Below are 19,665 nucleotides of genomic sequence, written 5' to 3'. Positions count from 1 at the left end.
AATTCATTTGAGAATTCAGTGCCTTCTAGGAGCTGTAAACTGTAACCGTGATCCACAATTAACTCATGAACAAAGGTATTTTTGTGCCAAAGCTCACGCGATAACAGCACCAAGTGCCTTTGCATCACGGAGTTCCAAACCCCCTATAATCAGGGCCACTGGAATTATGCGGCAGGAGATCACCAAAATATGCGGCAGGGTAGACCACATTTTGCGTCACGAAAAGACATATAATACAGCAATTTTTTTTTATAATTACTTAATTGTTATATTACTTTTACACATGATAATACTGTCTTAGCAAACAGCTCAGCTCATTGATACCGGTTTAACAACCAAATACAACAAGCATTGGCATAGCCAATAGGTCTCGCCTTTGGGACCTTATAAGTGTTTAGTCATGCAACAGTTGATGTTGATGCACCAAGGATTTTGTGCTGCATAACTAAATACTTATAAGATCCCAAAAGCAAGACCTATTGGCTATGCCAATGTTTGTTAAAGGAGCCGTCTGTTACACAAAGTATGTATGTATTCTCAAATAAATAAAATAAGTTGTGTACTTCCACTTCATAGTGTATAGTCGTTGTTGTCCGAACCTGTTGCCCTTCTCATGAACTCCAAAAGTTTGTGTAAGTAGTTGTGGGAGAATATGGCTTTAATGGCCAGAGTTGTGAACTCTGGAACTGGGAGAACCAGGATTGAGTCCCAGCGTCATCTCAGCACCCTTTGATTCTGGGCAAATCACTTAATTTTCCCATGCCTAATATAATATGAGTTGAAGTGGTACTTGTGTAAAGCGTTCAAATACTCTTGGGTCGAATACACTGCATCCTCTTTCTCGGGTTAAACACACATGACCAGGCACGCCTGGGAGCACAGCGCCTCTTTCCGTCATTTACATTGCTACTGTGTCCACTCTCGAGTAGTTTCTAATGAGATGACAAAGGTACCTGTGAGAGTCCAGTAAAAAGCAAATGTATTGAATAGTTGGGTTTGGAAGTGAGACTGCGAGCTGCACCCCCAGAAAGGCGCAGAGCCCCCCACCCCAGCAAGCATGGTACTTGAATACACCCAGTGGGCATCTGGACCAGGTTCTGACAGGAGCTCATTGATTCTCTATTCCTCCCCCCTCCTTCTTCCTGCACTTTACTTACAGCAGACTCAAATTTTTTGCTGACACACCCACACAACAGACGCACCTCGTTAACCCCTGCCTCGCCGTGGGAAGCCTCATCAAGCCCTGAGTCCAGCGCGAGGAGGAGTACAGCCGGGCATACTCCAGCGCCCTGTCGGTGCGGCTGCACTGTGCTTGGCTGGACAGTTTGGTGCCACTGGCAGAGAGTATTTATAGACTTAAGGGTAAGCTTCAGGAGGAGCCTGGGAGGTGCGGGCAGCCTGGGATTAGTCGTTTGTTGCCCTGAGCACAAACGCACCTCACCAACAGCACCAATCGTCACCAGAGCTTCTGCGGCTCCGGGGGCTCCTCGAGGACTGCACGTACGTCCTCATGGTAAGATCCCATTAACTTTCAACTTTTTACTGAGTTTTGTACGGCAGAAAACACCAAGATGCCACAGTTTATTTAAGTACTGAACGCTGCAGTCGCACAGATACGAGCCATTTAGGGAGCGTTTGGGCTTGTGAGTCGTAGCGAGCACCGATTAGAAAAGTGCACTGCTCAGTTATTTAGATTGGCAGGTTGGAATCTAGAACTATTGGGCGGGTGGCACAGTAATAGGCGAACAGGTTTTTACGCTGTGGCTCCTGGTGCTTGCCGTACTTGTCTACTTGTGTTCGTGGAGGTGTGACGAAAGTGGAAACATGTCTAGGATAAATGTATTGGTAGAAAAAACAAGTACAAATGCGTCTCACTCTCTGCGTAGCCCGCGGGTTAACTGATGCTTGGTAAACAAGTAGGAGGGGTGGGGGGAGTGCGGCCGAGGGCAGGGACGAGCAGCGTTTACCTTGCGAGAGCGAGCACAATAATTGTTAACAGATGGCGCTGCTCGCTCCCGCAAGGGAATCGCCAAACGTGCACACGTTGCCATTGAAAGCAATGAAAAGCGTGCAATTTTTTTGAGCTAACAAGCTAATCGATTTCACGAGGTCCCCTCCTATGCAGCGCATGCGCGCTGCGTAGGCGAGACCTAAAAAAGGGTGAAGGCTTTTATTTTCACAGAGAACAATTTCTTTCAGGCAAGATGTATTGAATTTACAGACCAGGATATTGGCAGAGGTCATAACTAGATTCAAAGAGATATGATTAAATTTGATGTGAAGCATTTACACCTTTTGTATACAGAAGAGACAACTCACCCTATAAAGAGAGAGAGAGAGGTTGATTAGGATCACATACGTTGAATTCTCCTGGCTTCCTAATATGTGACTCTCTCTTTCAGCCACTTTAAACACTGTAGTAATGCAGCACATGTGGTCTTGCTTCTTTTTGCCCAGTGAATAATCAGGTAGGTGCCTGTTGTCTCAGACACTTTCACCACAAATGTATCTGAATAGGTTGCATCATTCTAGAGGTATCAGAAGTTTGTCTAAGCTGCTTGCAGGCTACAGACCCTACCTGTGCTGCGATGCCTCCCAGGCCAACAAAATCGCCACCGCTGCTAGGGTGCATCCCTGTGGTCCACGTAATAGATTCATAGTTGAAGATGGTGAAGGAGAGCTCGCCATCGGTGGTCAGTATAATCTGGAAAGTGTTTACCTGAGGAGGGGGGCAATGACAGAATATCAGGTGGGAAGAAAAAGATGGAAAGAACTAGCCCACTAGTAATCTGCACTGTCAGCGAGTGATGCTACTAACTACTTGCATCCTGAAATTAGTATTTCTGATACTTGTCCTGCATAGAAGCAATGAGCAACATTACTGTATCAAAATTGGCTATATCCCCAATATCACTGTCTGACAGACACACGCTTGTCCTTATACAGTAAGGCATCTAGTGTCAGTCTGTCAGTCTGTCAGCCACATACATCGAATAAGGACAGTGAGCAATGCTACCTTCCACTGAGAGATACAACCCTAACTTCACATCAAAAATACAATTAGACATGAAGCAAAACATAATCTGATTTTACAATCTGTCTTAAAAGTTTTAGGCATTAGCTCTCTTTTAAACAAACAACTGGTAAAGAACGTAAAATACAGTCCATGGGAAAATTCATGTTGAAACTGCATCTTGGTCTATTGACCTTCACTCCTCCTGACAAACACAAATATTTTTGTTTAAATCGTTTTTATTAACCTTTTTTTGTTTGTTTGTTTGTATTTGCACCTTTATCAATAAAACATAGTTGGAACAGCACTCATGTAATAGATGGAAAAAGGAAGGGGAGAAGATTAATTGCCAGTAGCAGGGTACATTTTGACTAGTAATAACATGGCAATAAAAATTCAGATTGCATTAGTTATATCAAGGCTAGTGACAATATCCCAAGAAAGACAGAGTGGTGCTGACAAATCCCAGCATCGGGTAGTATGTAAGGAATGCAGGCAGTAGTCAGGGTATTACTCATGTAACAGATGGAGAAAGGGGAGAAAATTGATTGTCAGCGACAAGGCACTCTTGGACTAATAACTACATGACAATGAAAGTTCAGAGTGCATGAACTACATCAAAGCTCTACATCAAAGCTTGTGGCAATATCCCAAGAAAGACAGAGAGATGCTGAAAAATCACGGCATAGAGAAGTATGCGGGTAAGAGCAGTGCAGTTCAAACGTAACCTAGGACATAGGGCACAACAAAATGAGGACAACGAAAGCGAAGGAAGGGTAGGGTAGAGTTGCGCATACCTGCCGCCATAGCCAGATTTGCCGAAGGACCTCAAACACCTCTAAGACTCAGTGGCAGAGGGGTTCTGTGGCAGAGGGGCAGTGGTGATCTGGGTGTCAGCAGTAGTCCCCAGTCGTGTCAGTGGGGGAGGCACTGTGAGTGATAATCCTCTGTGACACAGGTGGGGATCCCGTGTCTGTGTCTGTCCCCAAAAGTTTGAAGACCATTGCATCCCATTGAGGTGCCAGGGGTAACATACTAATGCCAAGCATGTCTTCTCTGCATAGTGCTGCACCCTCGCCCAGTTGGATAGGGATCGGCACCAAGCAAGAGGGTGAAACAGTAGGGGGGATTTCCACCGCTTGGTGATCAAGCGTATGGCTGTTATTAGACCTAGGTCTAGAAACCGCGTGGCAGCTCTATATTTCTTGTTTCTGCTGAAAAGGTGCAGTACATGGGCTTCCCAGGTCGGGGAAATGGTGCGGGATGTGCAGCTTATGAGTGTTGTTGTCACAGTGTTCCAGTAGTCAGTCAGAACTGAGCAACCCCAAAGCATATTTATCAAGTCGGCATCTGATTGTCGGCAGGGGGCAAGCTGCATCTATGCGGAGGAAGTACCTGTTTATTTGGGCTGGGGTAAGGTAGGCCTGAAGTAATATGAAAAATTGTATCTGTCGGAATCGTTGATTCCGGGGGATGCGGATTGGACCGCTACGGGCAGCACATCATTCACTATCTGTAAACGCTCTACCCAGGGCCTCCTCCCAGTGAAGTCGAAGTCGAGTGAGATCTGTTTCCGTGTGCTGCCGAAGCGAGGATTGAGAACCAGCGCGTGAGGTGTCTTCCTCTCCCCATCACGTGAACGTATTGCAAAGTGTGGTGTATGGGAGGTTCCTCAGCGAGAGCACCCCATTTGGAGGCTAATGAAACTATGAGGGTTCTGTGTAATAAGAACTGTCCAGGATGTATATTCTCCCCTATTGTAAGTTTCTGAAACTGAATAAGAGCGCCGTCTTGAAAGAGGTCGCCCACATCTTATACCCCCTCCGAAGTCCAGTGATGTAACTGCTGCCGTCGTGTAAGTGTCCCCCCGTGGAGTCCCCAACAGTGGGATGGCGGGTGCGTATGGAATGGTGGTCTAGTGAGGAAAAGGCATCTGCGAAAGCATGTGTGCGCTACAGTGAGGAGGAAAATATCTGGAGGTATAAGAGCGGAGCAGGGATGGAAGACCTGGAGTAGAGTTTTCAGCAGCAGCGGGGTCGCAGGGAGGCCGTGTCTAGTAGGTAATTGGAGAACATCCACCTGGCGATCCATTGCAGCTGGGAGGCCAGGTAGTAATGCTCAAAAATGCGTACTGCGAGGCCCCCCAGCTCCGTAGGCAGATGACGTTTTCCCATGGACATCCTTTGTCACAAGGTCCCCCATATGAGATCTCACACTACTCTTTCCCACTGCTTGAAGAAGGGGGAGGAGATGATGAGGGGTAGAGTGGCAAAATAATAGAGGAAATTGCAAACAAAACAGGTGATGGACCGAATGTGGATCAATGTCACACATTCATCCCAGTCCAAAGATCTGGGCCCAAATCCATTGTTTTTTTGCACTCCACACCACCCTGGGTTAGACAATGGCGATATGCAAATCAGCTCTGACCCTGTGCCCCATGGGAACAGTCCAGTCCGAACTACAAAAGCCATGTCCTTCCCAGAATGGAATCAAGCATCCGAGGACCGGACCGGTTTCGAGGTAACACCTCTCATCAGCCCGGCTAGCTTGACTCCAGTGGTGTGGAGTGCCTGGGACCCACGTCTGGGCATCCCCAGCGCACTTATGGCGGCAATTGCAAACAAAACAGGTGATGGACCGAATGTGGATCAATGTCACACATTCATCCCAGTCCAAAGATCTGGGCCCAAATCCATCGTTTTTTTGCACTCCACACCACCCTGGGTTAGACAATGGCGATATGCAAATCAGCTCTGACCCTGTGCCCCATGGGAACAGTCCAGTCCAAACTACAAAAGCCATGTCCTTCCCAGAACGGAATCAAGCATCCGAGGACCGGACCGGTTTCGAGGTAACACCTCTCATCAGCCCGGCTAGCTTGACTCCAGTGGTGTGGAGTGCCTGGGACCCACGTCTGGGCATCCCCAGCGCACTTATGGCGGCAATTGCAAACAAAATAGGTGATGGACCGAATGTGGATCAATGTCACACATTCATCCCAGTCCAAAGATCTGGGCCCAAATCCATCGTTTTTTTGCACTCCACACCACCCTGGGTTAGACAATGGCGATATGCAAATCATCTCTGACCCTGTGCCCCATGGGAACAGTCCAGTCCGAACTACAAAAGCCATGTCCTTCCCAGAACGGAATCAAGCATCCGAGGACCGGACCGGTTTCGAGGTAACACCTCTCATCAGCCCGCCTAGCTTGACTCCAGTGGTGTGGAGTGCCTGGGACCCACGTCTGGGCATCCCCAGCGCACTTATGGCGGCAATTGCAAACAAAACAGGTGATGGACCGAATGTGGATCAATGTCACACATTCATCCCAGTCCAAAGATCTGGGCCCAAATCCATTGTTTTTTTGCACTCCACACTACACTGGGTTAGACAATGGCGATATGCGATTAAGCCCTGATCTCTTGACTGAGTGAGAGTATTCTGCTTAATTCAGAAACTCTGTCCATCACCACCCCCTGTTGTTTAAAAATAATAGAGGAGGCGGGGAAGGACCACCATTTTAACCAGAGCGATTCGACCAGAGGTCGATAATGGGAGAGTTTTCCAGAAACCCATCTGGGAACGAATTGCAGTGGTAGCTCGGACAATGTTTACGTCAAAGAGGTCGGCCTTGGCGCGATAAATCCGGACACCTAAGTAATGGAAAGGTTCAGTGCACCAGGCCACCGGCATCCCCCACAAGTGAATAGCCTGGATACGGAGTGTCCCCCAGGAACAGGGAGAGTATGGACTTTATAACAAAACAAAAGGAGGAGTACCCCCTATAGACAAAACATATCAGCGCATGCGTTGATATGGGAATTGAACTAGGTGATGGCGTACACATCATATCTCTCTACGCAGATGACCTGTTAATATATGCCAGGGATCTTCATGATATTCCCCCTTCCCATGATCGAGCCTTTAGACTTTTTGCGCGAGCTTCCGGACTGCGAGTCAACCTGGCAAAGTCCATACTCTAGTAAAACAATAAGAGAGAGTACGGGTATTTCACTACAATGTGAGGTAGGAACTCCTAGTCCCCTAAAGCAGATTATAACAAAACAAAAGGAGGAGTACCCCCTATAGGCAAAACAGAGAAAGTCTCTGTGCCAAAAGCTTAAGGCTTAATCAAGCACTTGTGCCCAACCTTTACGTAGGACATAGAATGTCCTTTTTGAAGACCCCTCACTCACCAACCTAGTTGGTGACATGCTTCATCATTGGGGTCCCACCCCGAAGGCTGAGTGCCAACAGAGTGTGCTACGACACCTGACTACAGTGGAGCGGGTATTTTTTCTCTTTTATATGTGCAGTGATAAAAAGGGGTGAAAGTGATTTAAAAAGGGGCCAGATCTACTCACTGCAAGATTTTATTCCTGAGCGACTGGGCACCCTAATAAAAGAACTGTGACACCTATGTCTAATTAAGTAGACTCTAGTGTTCAAGACGTGTAGTGTTAATAAAATAGTGACGTGTGCTATGTGATTTAAAATTAAGGTTATATGTCTACATGTTTCAACCTTTTGCGATTGTGGGATTTCGTCAGGACCAAATAGATAAAGAGAGAGAAAGACCTGGGTGGTACGCACACGCTAAGGCGCGCCCTGCCCTAGATCAGTGAAAAATAGGAAACACAAAAGTGTGTGCCTTCTCCCCACTCAGGAAGAAAAACCTGTGAAGAAAGATATCAAGAAAAAGGGGGGGTTGGGATCACAATACACAAGACAAACATCTGTTGTACATGTACATGTAGATATGATGTGTACGCCATCACCTAGTTCAATTCCCATATCAACGCATGCGCGGATATGAGCCGCCAGCGGCTCCACTTCTAACGCAAATAGTAACGGGGACAATGGGCATCCCTGCGGGTCCCACGTTGCACTTGAATCGGATCTGAAATACATGGGCCCGCCCGAACCCAAACCGACAGATTACAATATAACAGTTGCCCTAAGCCTAGGAAGTAGGGGCCAACTCCAAAACGAACCAGGGCAGCAAATAGGAAGTTACAGGCCAGCGAGTCGAAGGCCTTCTCAAGGTCTAATACCATGCAACCGGAGAGCGGCCAGACGGTTGGGGCATATTCCGCCACTCGAACATAGCAGCGTAAATTTAGGGCCGTGTTACGCTGCGGAATAAAACCCTTCTGGTCATAGTGTACCCTGTCAGGGACTAGCGGTGCCAGCCGGTTGGCCAAGACCTTTGCCAGGATCTTATAATCCAAATTTAATATAGCGATCGGTCGGTAGGAGCCAGGGGATGTGGGGTCCTTACCAGGTTTCAACAATGACACCACGTTAGCGGTACGCATAGAGGGGGGCAGGGTCCCTTCCGAGATTGCCTCCAGAAACACCGAGTGAAGTTGCAGTACCAAATGTTCCGCGTAAGTTTTGAAAAATTCCGTCCGGAGTCCGTCCGGCCCTGGAGTTTTACCCGAGGACAAGGCATGTGATGCATCTCGTATTTCATCCTCAACTATAGGAGAGTCCAGCTCCAGGGACTGGTCCACCGTCAGAGTGGGTAACTCCACTGTGTCCAGGAAGGATCCTAGGTCATGTGTGTTACCTGTCAGAAAGGTGTCATACAGACGAGTGTAGTGTTCAGTCATCAGTGCATGTATGTCTCCTGGGTGCTACATTCTCAACCAAGATCGTCAAGTAAGAAATGTATGGGGCGCTGGGGATGTTCCTGCCTAATCAAATAGGTCAGCAGTCTCCCGGCTTTGTCCGTGGTCGAGTGGGAGCGGATCGACTGTGCCAAATAGTTATGACAGCGCAGGAGGTCCAGAAGTGCCAACCTGTGATTCGAGTAGGAGTAACCGTCCTTCAATGTGGGTCAATGAGGTGTCTAACTGCCTGCGAATACTCCCAAGTCTGTCCCAGACAATGACCCCTAACCACCACCTTAAAGGCCTCCCACTCAGTAAGGACCAAGTCTGCAAAGCCGGTATTAGGTGCAAAATAGTTCGCTATTGCTGACTCCAGCGAGCTTCGGAAGAGGGGGGTCCTCCAGAGCCGCGGTCTGTAAGTGCCAGGTCGGAACCGGTGGGGGTGGCGCCTCCCAGGCCAGGTGCATCAACAGGGGATCATGATCGGAGTATGTCCGACCAAGATAATCCATCGCTTGTATCAAGAGGAGGAGGGCTGCGGATGCGAGTATATGGTCGAGACGCACGTGTAGCTTATGGACTGGGGAATAGAAGGAGTATACCCTGGAGTGTGGATGACGTTCCCGTCAGACATCTGAAAGGGCCCAGTTATCTAGCCATGTGTTTAAAAAGAGAGCGTTAGAGGAGGCTGTAGTAATAGTGAGGGGGGGAAGGAACGGTCAAGGGAAACATCAAGTACTGCATTAAAATCCCCGCCCAAGAGCCACGGGACATCCCTCCAGCGGAGCAGTATCTCTGGGATATCACTTAGAAAGGTGCTATGAGCAACATTGGGAGCGTATAAGGAACCCAGTAAAATCGGTTTGCCGTTCAGTCTGCCACTTATCAGGACGTAGCGCCCCATTGTGTCTGTCAGGACTTCCTTTTCTTCCCATGGGACCACAGCTTTAATCCATATCATCACCCCTCTAGCCATAGATGAGTAGTTGGTGCTGTAAATCTGACCACGCCAACGTCGGCGTAGCGCGTGGCTTCAATGTCCGCCAGGTGTGTTTCCTGTAGGAGTGCAACACTCGTCTTATGACGCTGCAAATAGGCAGAGATGGGGTATCGCTTAGAAGGTGTCTGGATACCCTTGACATTCCAAGTTAGGACGCTAAGATCGGTCATCGGGGTTATTAAGATCAGTGTGTCCAACCCGGGCACTGAAGGGCTCCCTGTGTGAAGGACTCCTTTGGATGGGGAGGACTAAGATGCGGCAGGTCTGCAGGGATGGCGACTCGAACCAGAAAGAAAATTAAGAAGGTGGGGCAATAGGAAACTTTGCAACAGGAAGAGAGCGAAACCCCAACGTGAGAAACTGCCCAAACAATTGTTCCAAATCATGGCTAAGGAACTATCGTCTTTGTATGACTGTGGGGGGTGGAATGTAGACCAGTGAATAGGGGGAGTCAATGTAGGGGTCATCCCCTTAAATAACACCAATAGATCAGGAGATAGAGCATCACAAATGTATGAGAAGAAACATGCCCTGAGGCACTATGGTGTTCTGACATGCATATAAGGCACAAGTCGGCTAGTCAACCAATACCAGGTCGTCGGGGGAAGAGGATAACCTGAAAGAGGAAATAAACAATGTAAGGGCTGCCCCTTTCAAGCACCTCAAGAGAGTATGCGAAAACAGGGGGGGGGGGGGCAACAGACGGCTCCTAGAAGGAAACAAACAAGTCCTGCAGTAGTGTGGGAGTCCAATATGAATGCAAAGTTAACATCAGATAATGCCATTTGCGGTATGTGGGGTGACACCCCAAACTGGGGGAAAATCCGTATCCATGGACCATTCCGGCGTGGACTCTGGGGCTCCGGACCGGAGCGGGGAGGCAGCAGAGCCAGCTGAGGACGGAGATCTGGAGGGCCGCCATCACCTGCAGGGCCCGCTGACGCACCGATCTGATTTGGTCGGGACTGGGGATGGTGACTGTATGCCCCGCACTCTTGGCCCAGCCCCCCCCTGTGTCTACCTCTGCGGGGGTGTTGACGATAAGGGGACTCATCAGATGGTTTGGGTGCCGTCGCCAACCCCTGTTCCTCGAGCCAGTCCCATGCCTCAGCAGGGGAATCAAAGTACTTCGTAGATCCATCTCTGATAACTCGCAGGTGGGCCGGGAAGAGCAAGGAGTAGCGGAGGTCCAGACCTCGGAGCTGTTGTTTTACTATTGTGAAGGTGGCTCGTCTCCTCTGCACCTGAGCCGTGTAATCAGGAAAAGGAGAAACGGAAACGTTTTGCACCTTAGGGCCGGGGTGTTTGCCCAGCTCCCGTAGAATAGTGTCTCTGTCCCTAAAGTTCATGATTCGAAATAGGAAGGGGCGAGGGCGTGCCCCAGGAGGGATGCCTGCGAGCACGTATTCGGTGTGCCCGCTCCACTATGAACTGTGGGGAGAGCGATCCGGGGGCATGAGCTCCTTCATCCAGGCCTCCGTGAAGGTCTCCGGGTCCCGCCCTTCCACCACTTCAGGGAGATTGACTACGCGGATATTATTTTGGCGTGAGCAACCCTCCGCATCATCCACTTTGTCCTCTAGGGTGCAAACTCGATCCGGCAGATCTTGAAGTGCGGAGGAACAATTCTGGGGTCGGGGTCGGAGGTCTGCTAGCGTGGCCTCAGCCTCACGCACTCGGTCTGAGAGTTTGTGTAGGTCGGCCCGAAGGAATGTCAAGTCCGAGGTGATAGTATCCATGCGGCCCTCCAAGGATGCTTGGATCAGGTCCAGGGCGTTGCTGATGCGCTCCACTGCTGCCAGTACAGAGTCTAGTTTGGTGACAATGTCGGGCGGGTTTATCACCGTCGTTGACCCGGGGGTCATGTGCAATGTCCCCGTCTGGTCCCCAGAAGGCGCATCGCGAGAGGTGTTGTTGCGCAGGAGACCCATGACAATCTGCTGAGCACTCTTCATAGGGAGCAAGGCCGAGCCGCCAAGTTGAGGTACCGGGTTTTTATGGACCCGGCGGTGCCAGGGGGAACACCCAAAGACCTCTAGAGTCCTTCTGTTTCGGACCACAGAAACACAGAGTCTTCTAGGTGATGTCAAGGATCGAGTTTATTGGCTGCAACCAGTAACAGGTATCCTAGAAGTACAACAGCATATAGCGCATGTATGTTCTCAGGAGACTGCTTGTTTTTACAGAACCAGCCTTCTCTCTTTATACAGAATATTGAGCTTCAGGCAAGAATTCCTGTTTTTACAGTTGGTCATACAAATATTTCTACTACAAAGAAAAAGCAGAGTCATGATGACAAGTCTACATTTCAGTTTGTCCAGTTCGTGATAGATTACCCAGCAAGGCCCAGAACTTCCATCAGCTATCGATGGACCCCCAATAAAATCGTGCACCTCCTCCTTGTAAAACAGACCATATAGAAGAAACAGGGACAGGTGTCTGTGGGATAAAACATAGTTTTGTATGCGATGAAAGGTTTATGACATGTTGTGCTTTGATGCTAATCTCGCTCGGCCATTGGGATGAGGACCGCCCAAACAGGTTTGGCTTGAGGCAGTGGAGTCAGCTCGCCCAGGTCACAGAGGAGTCAGCAAAGGTGTATGTGTCCTTTTAGATCGAATTCGGCCTTGGTAATTTTGACTATGTAAGGGCAATCACAAAATGGATGCCGCTCACAAAATGGAACCCGAGGGTTCAAGACGAAAACTATGATTTCAGGGTGATTGCGTCACTCAAACATGACGCAAATGGATATGTATAGTATCCCAATCATTACCGGTCTGCCGATACCAAATTCGTCATGATACGATGATATTTTTGACACGATTGTAAAGCTTCGGTACCACACAATAGCAGGGTCCAGAATTTTCAGTACCACAGACCCTCCTTTTGCCCTTATATAGGCAATTACCTATACTCATGCTAATCTGAGTCCAGGTCTGTGTACATAAAGCCATTGAGATGCTGCTGTAGCATCATCCTATTATTTAGTTCATCTCTTGATACAGGCTTCCTTACACATGATGTAGCACAGATGCCACATATTGCAGGAGCGCACTGTACACACAGGCAGAACATGAACAGAATGGCTAAGACCATCCCAATTACAGAATTTTCCATCCCGAGGCAGATATCAGTTCCCAGAACCACCCCATTAAGGACCAGTCCCCTTTATCCACGTGAATGGATTCAGAGATCTTATGCAATTTGGAGATGGCCTGGTATACTGTCGGAGCGTTATCGGGGATGAAAATGCAGCAACTGGATTGGATCACTTTACATACCCCACCACGGTCTGCAAGTAGGACATCTAGGGCAACCCTGTTCTGAAGAGTCATAAGGCGGTCCGACTGGAGCTCCACGGTCAAGTTACTAAGGGCACCAGCCGTTTCAATCACGGCGGATTCAACTACCCTCGTCAATTGGCGAATGTTCCTGCTGTTCACCATAGGCCCCCAAAACGGCAGAAAACCTTTTGCGAAATCCCCAAACTCCTGTTCCGCAGTGTCATCTTTACTCACAAGACCCCTAACTGTGCTTGTCCTATGGTAATCTGCCACGGCCGTGTAGGTGGGTGGCAACAGGAACGAGATAAAACATGTGCCCGAAAAGTCAGGGGGCAGCCATGTATATGCTCTATCATGGCAGACGAAGTAGGTACCCTTAGCTGCTGAGAATGAAGGGGAGGTCTGAGACGAGAAGACGTAAGTCTCAGTACAGACACTCTTCCCTAACTGAGCTCTGGGGTTTTTGCCATTTCCCTGCAGACATAGGTGACCTTGATGGGGTACTATCCAGATTGGGGAGGACTTCTTTGCTTGCTGGCTCTCGCTCAAGGAAATTCCATATTTTGTTATATTCCATCTACTGTAAGCCTTCAATTCATCTCTGGGAATCGTTCTATACGTGTCAATGTCTCTGCTCATATTTCTGATTCCTGCCACTAGTGCCTTTTTGCTCGAGTTGCTTCCTGTGGGACGTGGGGGATATGGTTCGATGGCAAATAGGAACATTGTTTGAAATGCCCACAAAGAACCATAGTAGCTAAATGGCAGGACAAAATACGGGATACCTTTATCTGTCGTGTGTGGCATTAGTCCACATACCCAACAATTTGTCGTGTTCATTACAAACTGGTGCTGGTGTAGGAGCTGAACGAATGAGTTATTTATGAATTCTAATCTTCTGGCAGACTCGTGTTCAGGTAGAGGGTGAAAAGAGTGCGAGGAAACAGTAGGAGGAGGTGTGGGCTGAGTGTCGTGTGCAAATGAAACTCGAAAGGTGAATAAAGCATAGCCAATCAAAAACATCATTATACTACACAACATGAAAATGCATATTATTAAAAATCGTGTTTTTGCCATCACAGTGCATATTCTCGTTTCAAAGTTCGTCGATCTGGCAGGTCTCTCTAACTTGGGAAACTCCATCCTCTAAATTGCTGCCCGCGGTGGGAGATTGTTTCTGCTAAGGAGTGCTTCTGTCAATCCAGGGTAACTCCCTTGAACCAACAGAACTGTCAACCTAACCGTCTCCAGCTGCACTCCAAAGACTGTGGCAACCGCGACCCTAGCAGCAGAACCGGATGGCGGTTCGAAAATCAAAAATGAGCAAGTTTCTTGGATGAGAGAGCTGCACAATCAAAAAGAAAAAGTATTTATTTGTCCATAGTCATAGGTCTTGGCCTCAAATTGTAGCGATCTCGACTAGGTGCTGTGTGGTCTAGAAACAAGAGTTCAGGCTCAGCAGTGTTCAATCGCATTGACGGAGGCACAGCTTCTTGTAAAATGTTATCGCTTTCCTTTTCAGAAGTAGTTCCTTTCAAACGTACATCACTAAAGGGTAAGAAGCGAGGCACAGTCTCAACCTCAGGGTCAGCAATTCCCTCCTGGACCCACCGGTCATAAGGCAGAGGTAACGGGACCCTCTTGCAATGGGTCCAGTGGATCCAGTTTTTCTTTCCTTCCACCCGAACTGACGATCTCGTGGATAGGAGAACTAGGTAGGGACCGGTCCAGCGGGGCTCATCATTCTTTGTCCGCTGGAAGTTCTTGACCAGCACATAGGATCCAGGGTCGATAGGATGTCCTGGAGCTTCAGAGGCCTGAGGTAGACTGTTGTGGACCTGTTGGTGTAAAACACGCAATTTAGCCGTCATTTCATACAGATAGCCAAGCAGTACAGGATGCTCTATTTCACTGAACCTAGTGGGCCTTGGCACTCCCCATATGTTGGCCGGGCGGCCGAACACAATTTCATGTGGACTAAGTCCCACTCTTGAGTGAACAGTCATTCTTGTTGATAGGAGCGCGAAAGGCAGAGCGTCAGGCCATTTAAGACCTGTGCTTGCTTGGATCTTGGCCAGTTTCAATTTCAACGTGCCGTTGTAGCACTCTACTAATCCAGCTGATTGGGGGTGATTTGCAGCGTGGAACTTCTGTTGTATGCCTAGTCCTTCACACACTCTCTTCATCACTCGTCCTGCAAATTCACTCCCATTATCACTCCAGACCATTCTAGGCATTCCAAACCCAGGGAAGAACTCTTTGACAAGGGCTTTCGCTGTGGATAAGGCAGTATTGTCCTTAAGGGGATACGCTTCCACCCACCTGGAAAAGGCACAAACAACAACAAGTACGTATTTCAGATTGTTGCACCTTTCCATGTGGATGAAATCTAGCTGCAAAACCTCGAACAGATACGTTGGAGGCGCAAAATGACCAGCTGGAGTTGGGGTTCCCTTACCAGGATTGTACTTTAGACACACCATACAATTCTTGACCACATTCTCTGCACACTTAGGAATTCCACTATTCTGCCATACTGGAGCAACAACTTACAGATCCCTTTCACACTGATGTGAGCCATCCCATGAGCCATTGTCACCACTGCAAGCACATACGCATCGGGTAGCAACCATCTCTGATGCTCTGACAGTTCGACCCAACAACCATTCGCATCCAATCTACCCTTTCTTTCTCTCCATTCATTCACCTCTTTCTCTGTGGCTTCGGCTTGGATGGACTTCACACTCTCAATCGTGTCTTCACACATACCAACATCACCAATCCATCTCGCAGGGCCTGCAACATACATTTGACTCATTGCAGTTTCTTTTGCAACTTCATCCGCAAACGCATTCCCACAACCAACATCATCAGTCACCTTTTTGTGTGGACTGCATTTCACAATCGCAACTTGTAGTGGCAAAGTCAGTGACTCGAGAAGCTCATTTACTAGCTGACCATGTTGGATCTTGGTACCATGCGACGTCAGGAACCCACGTTCTCTCCACAATCGTCCAAAACTGTGAGCCACGCCAAAGGCGTATTGGCTGTCCGTGTACACATTCACTCGTTTTCCTTTTGCCAACACACATGCTCTTGTAAGTGCAATCAACTCTGCTGCTTGCGCAGAATTGTGTGGGATACGTGCAGCTTCAACAATCGTATGCAAAGTCGTCACAGCATATGCTGCAGTCGTATCACCATTCGGCAACTTGAAACATGAACCATCAACCCATAAAGCATCATCACATTCAGGAAGAGGAGTGTCTTGTAAATCTACTCTCCCTTTTGTCTCTTCTTCTGTCCTAAAACAGCAGTCATGTTTTTCGACCTCATCTGTCTCTACTGGAATGGGCAATAACGTGGCTGGGTTTAGTGTATCACACCTCTTAATGTGTATGTGACTCGCTAACAGTGTCAGCTCATAACTTGACAACCGAGCACTAGTTAAGTGCTGTGTCCTTGTTCTGTTTAACAGGATGTCTACTGCATGTGGGACCATGACGATCAGCATATTATTCAGCATATTATTCATTACTATCCCAGCAGACTGTCGAATACAGACAGCTGCTGCCGCAGTGGCCCTCAAGCGACTTGGCAATGCTTAGCTACCGGATCTAGAGTCGCTGAAAAGTACGCGCATGGACGCTGTTTGTCCCCAAAGGACTGTGTCAGGACTGATAATGCGCAACTTTCCTTTTCGTGGACATACAATGTAAAAGGCTTACTGTAGTCGGGGGTACCCAACACAGGAGCCGAACACAAGGCATTGCGTAATTCATAAAAGCTTTTCTGACACTCTTCAGGCCACGGAGTGGGTTTTGGTGTATCCTTGCAAGTTAATGCCACCAAAGGTTTGGCCACCAAGGAGAAATTCGGTATCCATTGTCTGAAATATGATGTAATGCCCAAGAAAGCACGCACTTCTCTCTGTGTCCTTGGGACACTCAATTTCGCAATTGCCTGTATTCTTTCTGGGGTCAGCTTCCTTCCCTCCTTCGATAAGATGTGACCTAAGTAGGTCACTTCTTGTTGACAATATTGTATTTTTTTTTTTTAACTTATCTTTATTCAGTTTTTCACAACAATATATTTATAACCCTTGGTTCCCACCCCCCACCCCCCATGGGGACAAGTGATTCAATTCCTATTTACAAAGAGATTTACAATATTGTAGTTTTGAAAGAGAGACTTTGTGGCGCAGATCACATAAATGACGCAACAATGACAACATGGCTCCTTTGCAAATCTCCTCAGTATCTGCAGCGACCATCAAATCATCTACGTACTGAATAAGTGTTGCGCCGTCAGGTAGGACAATCGTGTCAAGCTGAGATTTCAGAGCCTGACTGAATATTGATGGACTTTCACAGTAGCCCTGAGGAGCGCGTTTGAAGCGGAAACTTCGGCCTCCTAAATTGAAGCCAAAAATATCTCTGCTCTCCTCGGTAATCGGGATGCTGAAGAAAGCGTTCTTCAAGTCAATCACCGAGAACCAAATCGCTGAAGCTGGAATCATAGTCAATAAGGCAGTGATATCAGGAACAACTGGAAACTGTGGCACAACAATCTTATTCACTTCTCTAAGATCAATCACGAACCTATAGACAGGTGGTTGGGAAGCTTCAGTACGCTTCAAAACCAGCAGAACAGGACTATTACAGATGTTCCCTGTTGTCTCTTCAATGACATCTTTCTCAATCAGATCATAAATGATTGCTAACAACGCCTTTTCACCTTCGCTAGAGATCTTGTATTGGGGAATACGTGGCATTCTAACATTGGCTTTCAATGTTATAACATATGGTGCTATTTCCAAAAGACCCACATCATTAGAGCCAGTAGCCCAAAGTATATCTGGAAGAGAAGACAATTCTGTCGGAAGTTTTTCCCTTGACAAATACATTGGAGAAACCACTCTCTTACCCAGTGTAAGTTGTACTCCCGAAGGAGAACAGTACAAAGTCGCATATAGTCTCTTTAACAGATCCAATCCCAACAAGTTTTCACCACAACCTGTTGTAAGAATGAGGGGTGCTTCTAATTCACATGGCCCAACAGAAAGGGACATAGGACTAGAAATCGGGTTCCTAACCGGGGCGCCAGAAAAACCTACTGAAACATTCATTTCGCCAGACAAATGTGCGCCAGGAAGTTTTGAGTGCATAATAGAACTCTTTGTAGCACCAGTATCCAACAGAAAAGGCTCCGACACACCTGATGTAATTACCTCAACATAAGGTCCATTCTGATCTACTGGAACTGAAACAACTCCCTCTCTTTGTCCATGGCTGTCCTAGCAATTGTTACCCTCATTCTCGTGTTCTGCATAGTAGTCATCAGCATAGTAGTGAGCTGTCCTAGAAGACGCATTATTCTGTTGATCAAAACTATTCATAGAATTCTGAGGCGGGAAAGAAGGAGCATTCTGGGGGAGATTTCCACGACCCCTACCTCTAGGGGCGTGTTGAACACCTCGCCCTCTTGCACCAGAAACACCATTCATATGCCGTAACAAAGCCGGACAACTATTCTTGAAATGACCCTCTTCCTTGCAATACGCACACTGATTAGGACCATATGGTAAACGCTGTTGAGAAGACTCGTTTCTTTGCGAGTTTCTCGAATACTGCTGGGGTTGCTGATCGTCGCGCTGACTATTATTACGGGGTGGATAAGCTTGCTGCAGAAGGACTTTAGTTTTCAGTTCTTTAGTCTTTTTATCTGCCTTCTCTAGCTCATCTTTGCGTCTATTCTCGTAGTACTGGGCTGTAGCTAAAATCTGCGCTGACGTGGAAACAGCCCAAGCACTCTCGGAATCTTTCAACTTATTACACAGTTCAGGAAGCAAATTATGTACAAATTTGTCAACAATCTCTGGCCACCCTCAGTAGCCATATCCTGACCACTATGATCGACGAAAGTCTCTTCAAACCCCGTGAAAAAGTCAGACACATTCTCATCTTTCTTCTGTTTGCACGCAGACAACTTGTCCCAATTCACACGCAATTCAGGCATTAAAGTCTTCATATATGCAATAATTCTACCAGGAAGCTCTGCTACCAAAGGCTCGGGCTTAGAGCCACCAACTTGTCTAGCATCAGCAGCAGCAATATTAACCCATGTGTCACCTAACTCTTGATCATGATCTGCATGACAAATTTTTCCCTATAAAGGCTGTGGAAAAACATTTCCAAACACTAGTCTACATCGGCTAAATTCATGATACAGGAGCTGGCAGTTTGTGATAACTCCTTATAATACCCTGCAGGATTTTTACGGGGATCAGGCAATGTCTGCTTGAGCGCTAAAACCTCAGATCTTTTCCAGGGAACATGTACCCATACACGCTGAAAATGCGGGGGAATGCCTGGATTCGCATTTGCATCACCTTCCCTCCAAACTGGGGGAACCTCTCTCATGGGATACTGTCGCATCTTTTTCCTACCTGGCATGTCATGCTCAGACAGTGATCTAGAATTGCTTCCCTTACTCCTATAAGACAACAATGTCTCAATCGCTTGTCCAACATCGGCACCCACAATCATGCCTTCTGCGAACTTGAACCGCACACGGAATAATTCAGGCATGTCGTGCTCTGGATCATTTCCCCTCAAATCTTCGCGGAGATATACACACATTTGTTCAAATACATATCTTTGTGTAGATGCTTCCCACTGACGGAAGACTTCCATGACGGACTGAACGTCATATCGTACAGTATCGGTAACCCATTTACGTGCTAA

The 19,665-nt window shown here is 47.6% G+C and overlaps 1 protein-coding gene across 1 annotated transcript in view; it reads right to left on the bottom strand.

The window, feature by feature from the left end:
- The window catches only part of SNED1 (sushi, nidogen and EGF like domains 1), a 2,960,801-nt gene that overhangs the window by 2,606,655 nt on the left and 334,481 nt on the right, over positions 1-19,665 (bottom strand). Inside the window, exon 4 of the mRNA XM_086944023.1 lies at positions 2,579-2,719. Coding sequence (XP_086800149.1) covers positions 2,579-2,719 — 141 coding nt within the window. The remainder of the gene's footprint in view (positions 1-2,578; positions 2,720-19,665) is intronic.

This window comes from Lissotriton vulgaris, chromosome 11 (genome assembly GCF_964263255.1).
Source record: "Lissotriton vulgaris chromosome 11, aLisVul1.2, whole genome shotgun sequence".
NCBI lineage: Eukaryota > Metazoa > Chordata > Amphibia > Caudata > Salamandridae > Lissotriton > Lissotriton vulgaris.
This window is presented reverse-complemented; position numbering and strand designations above follow the sequence as displayed.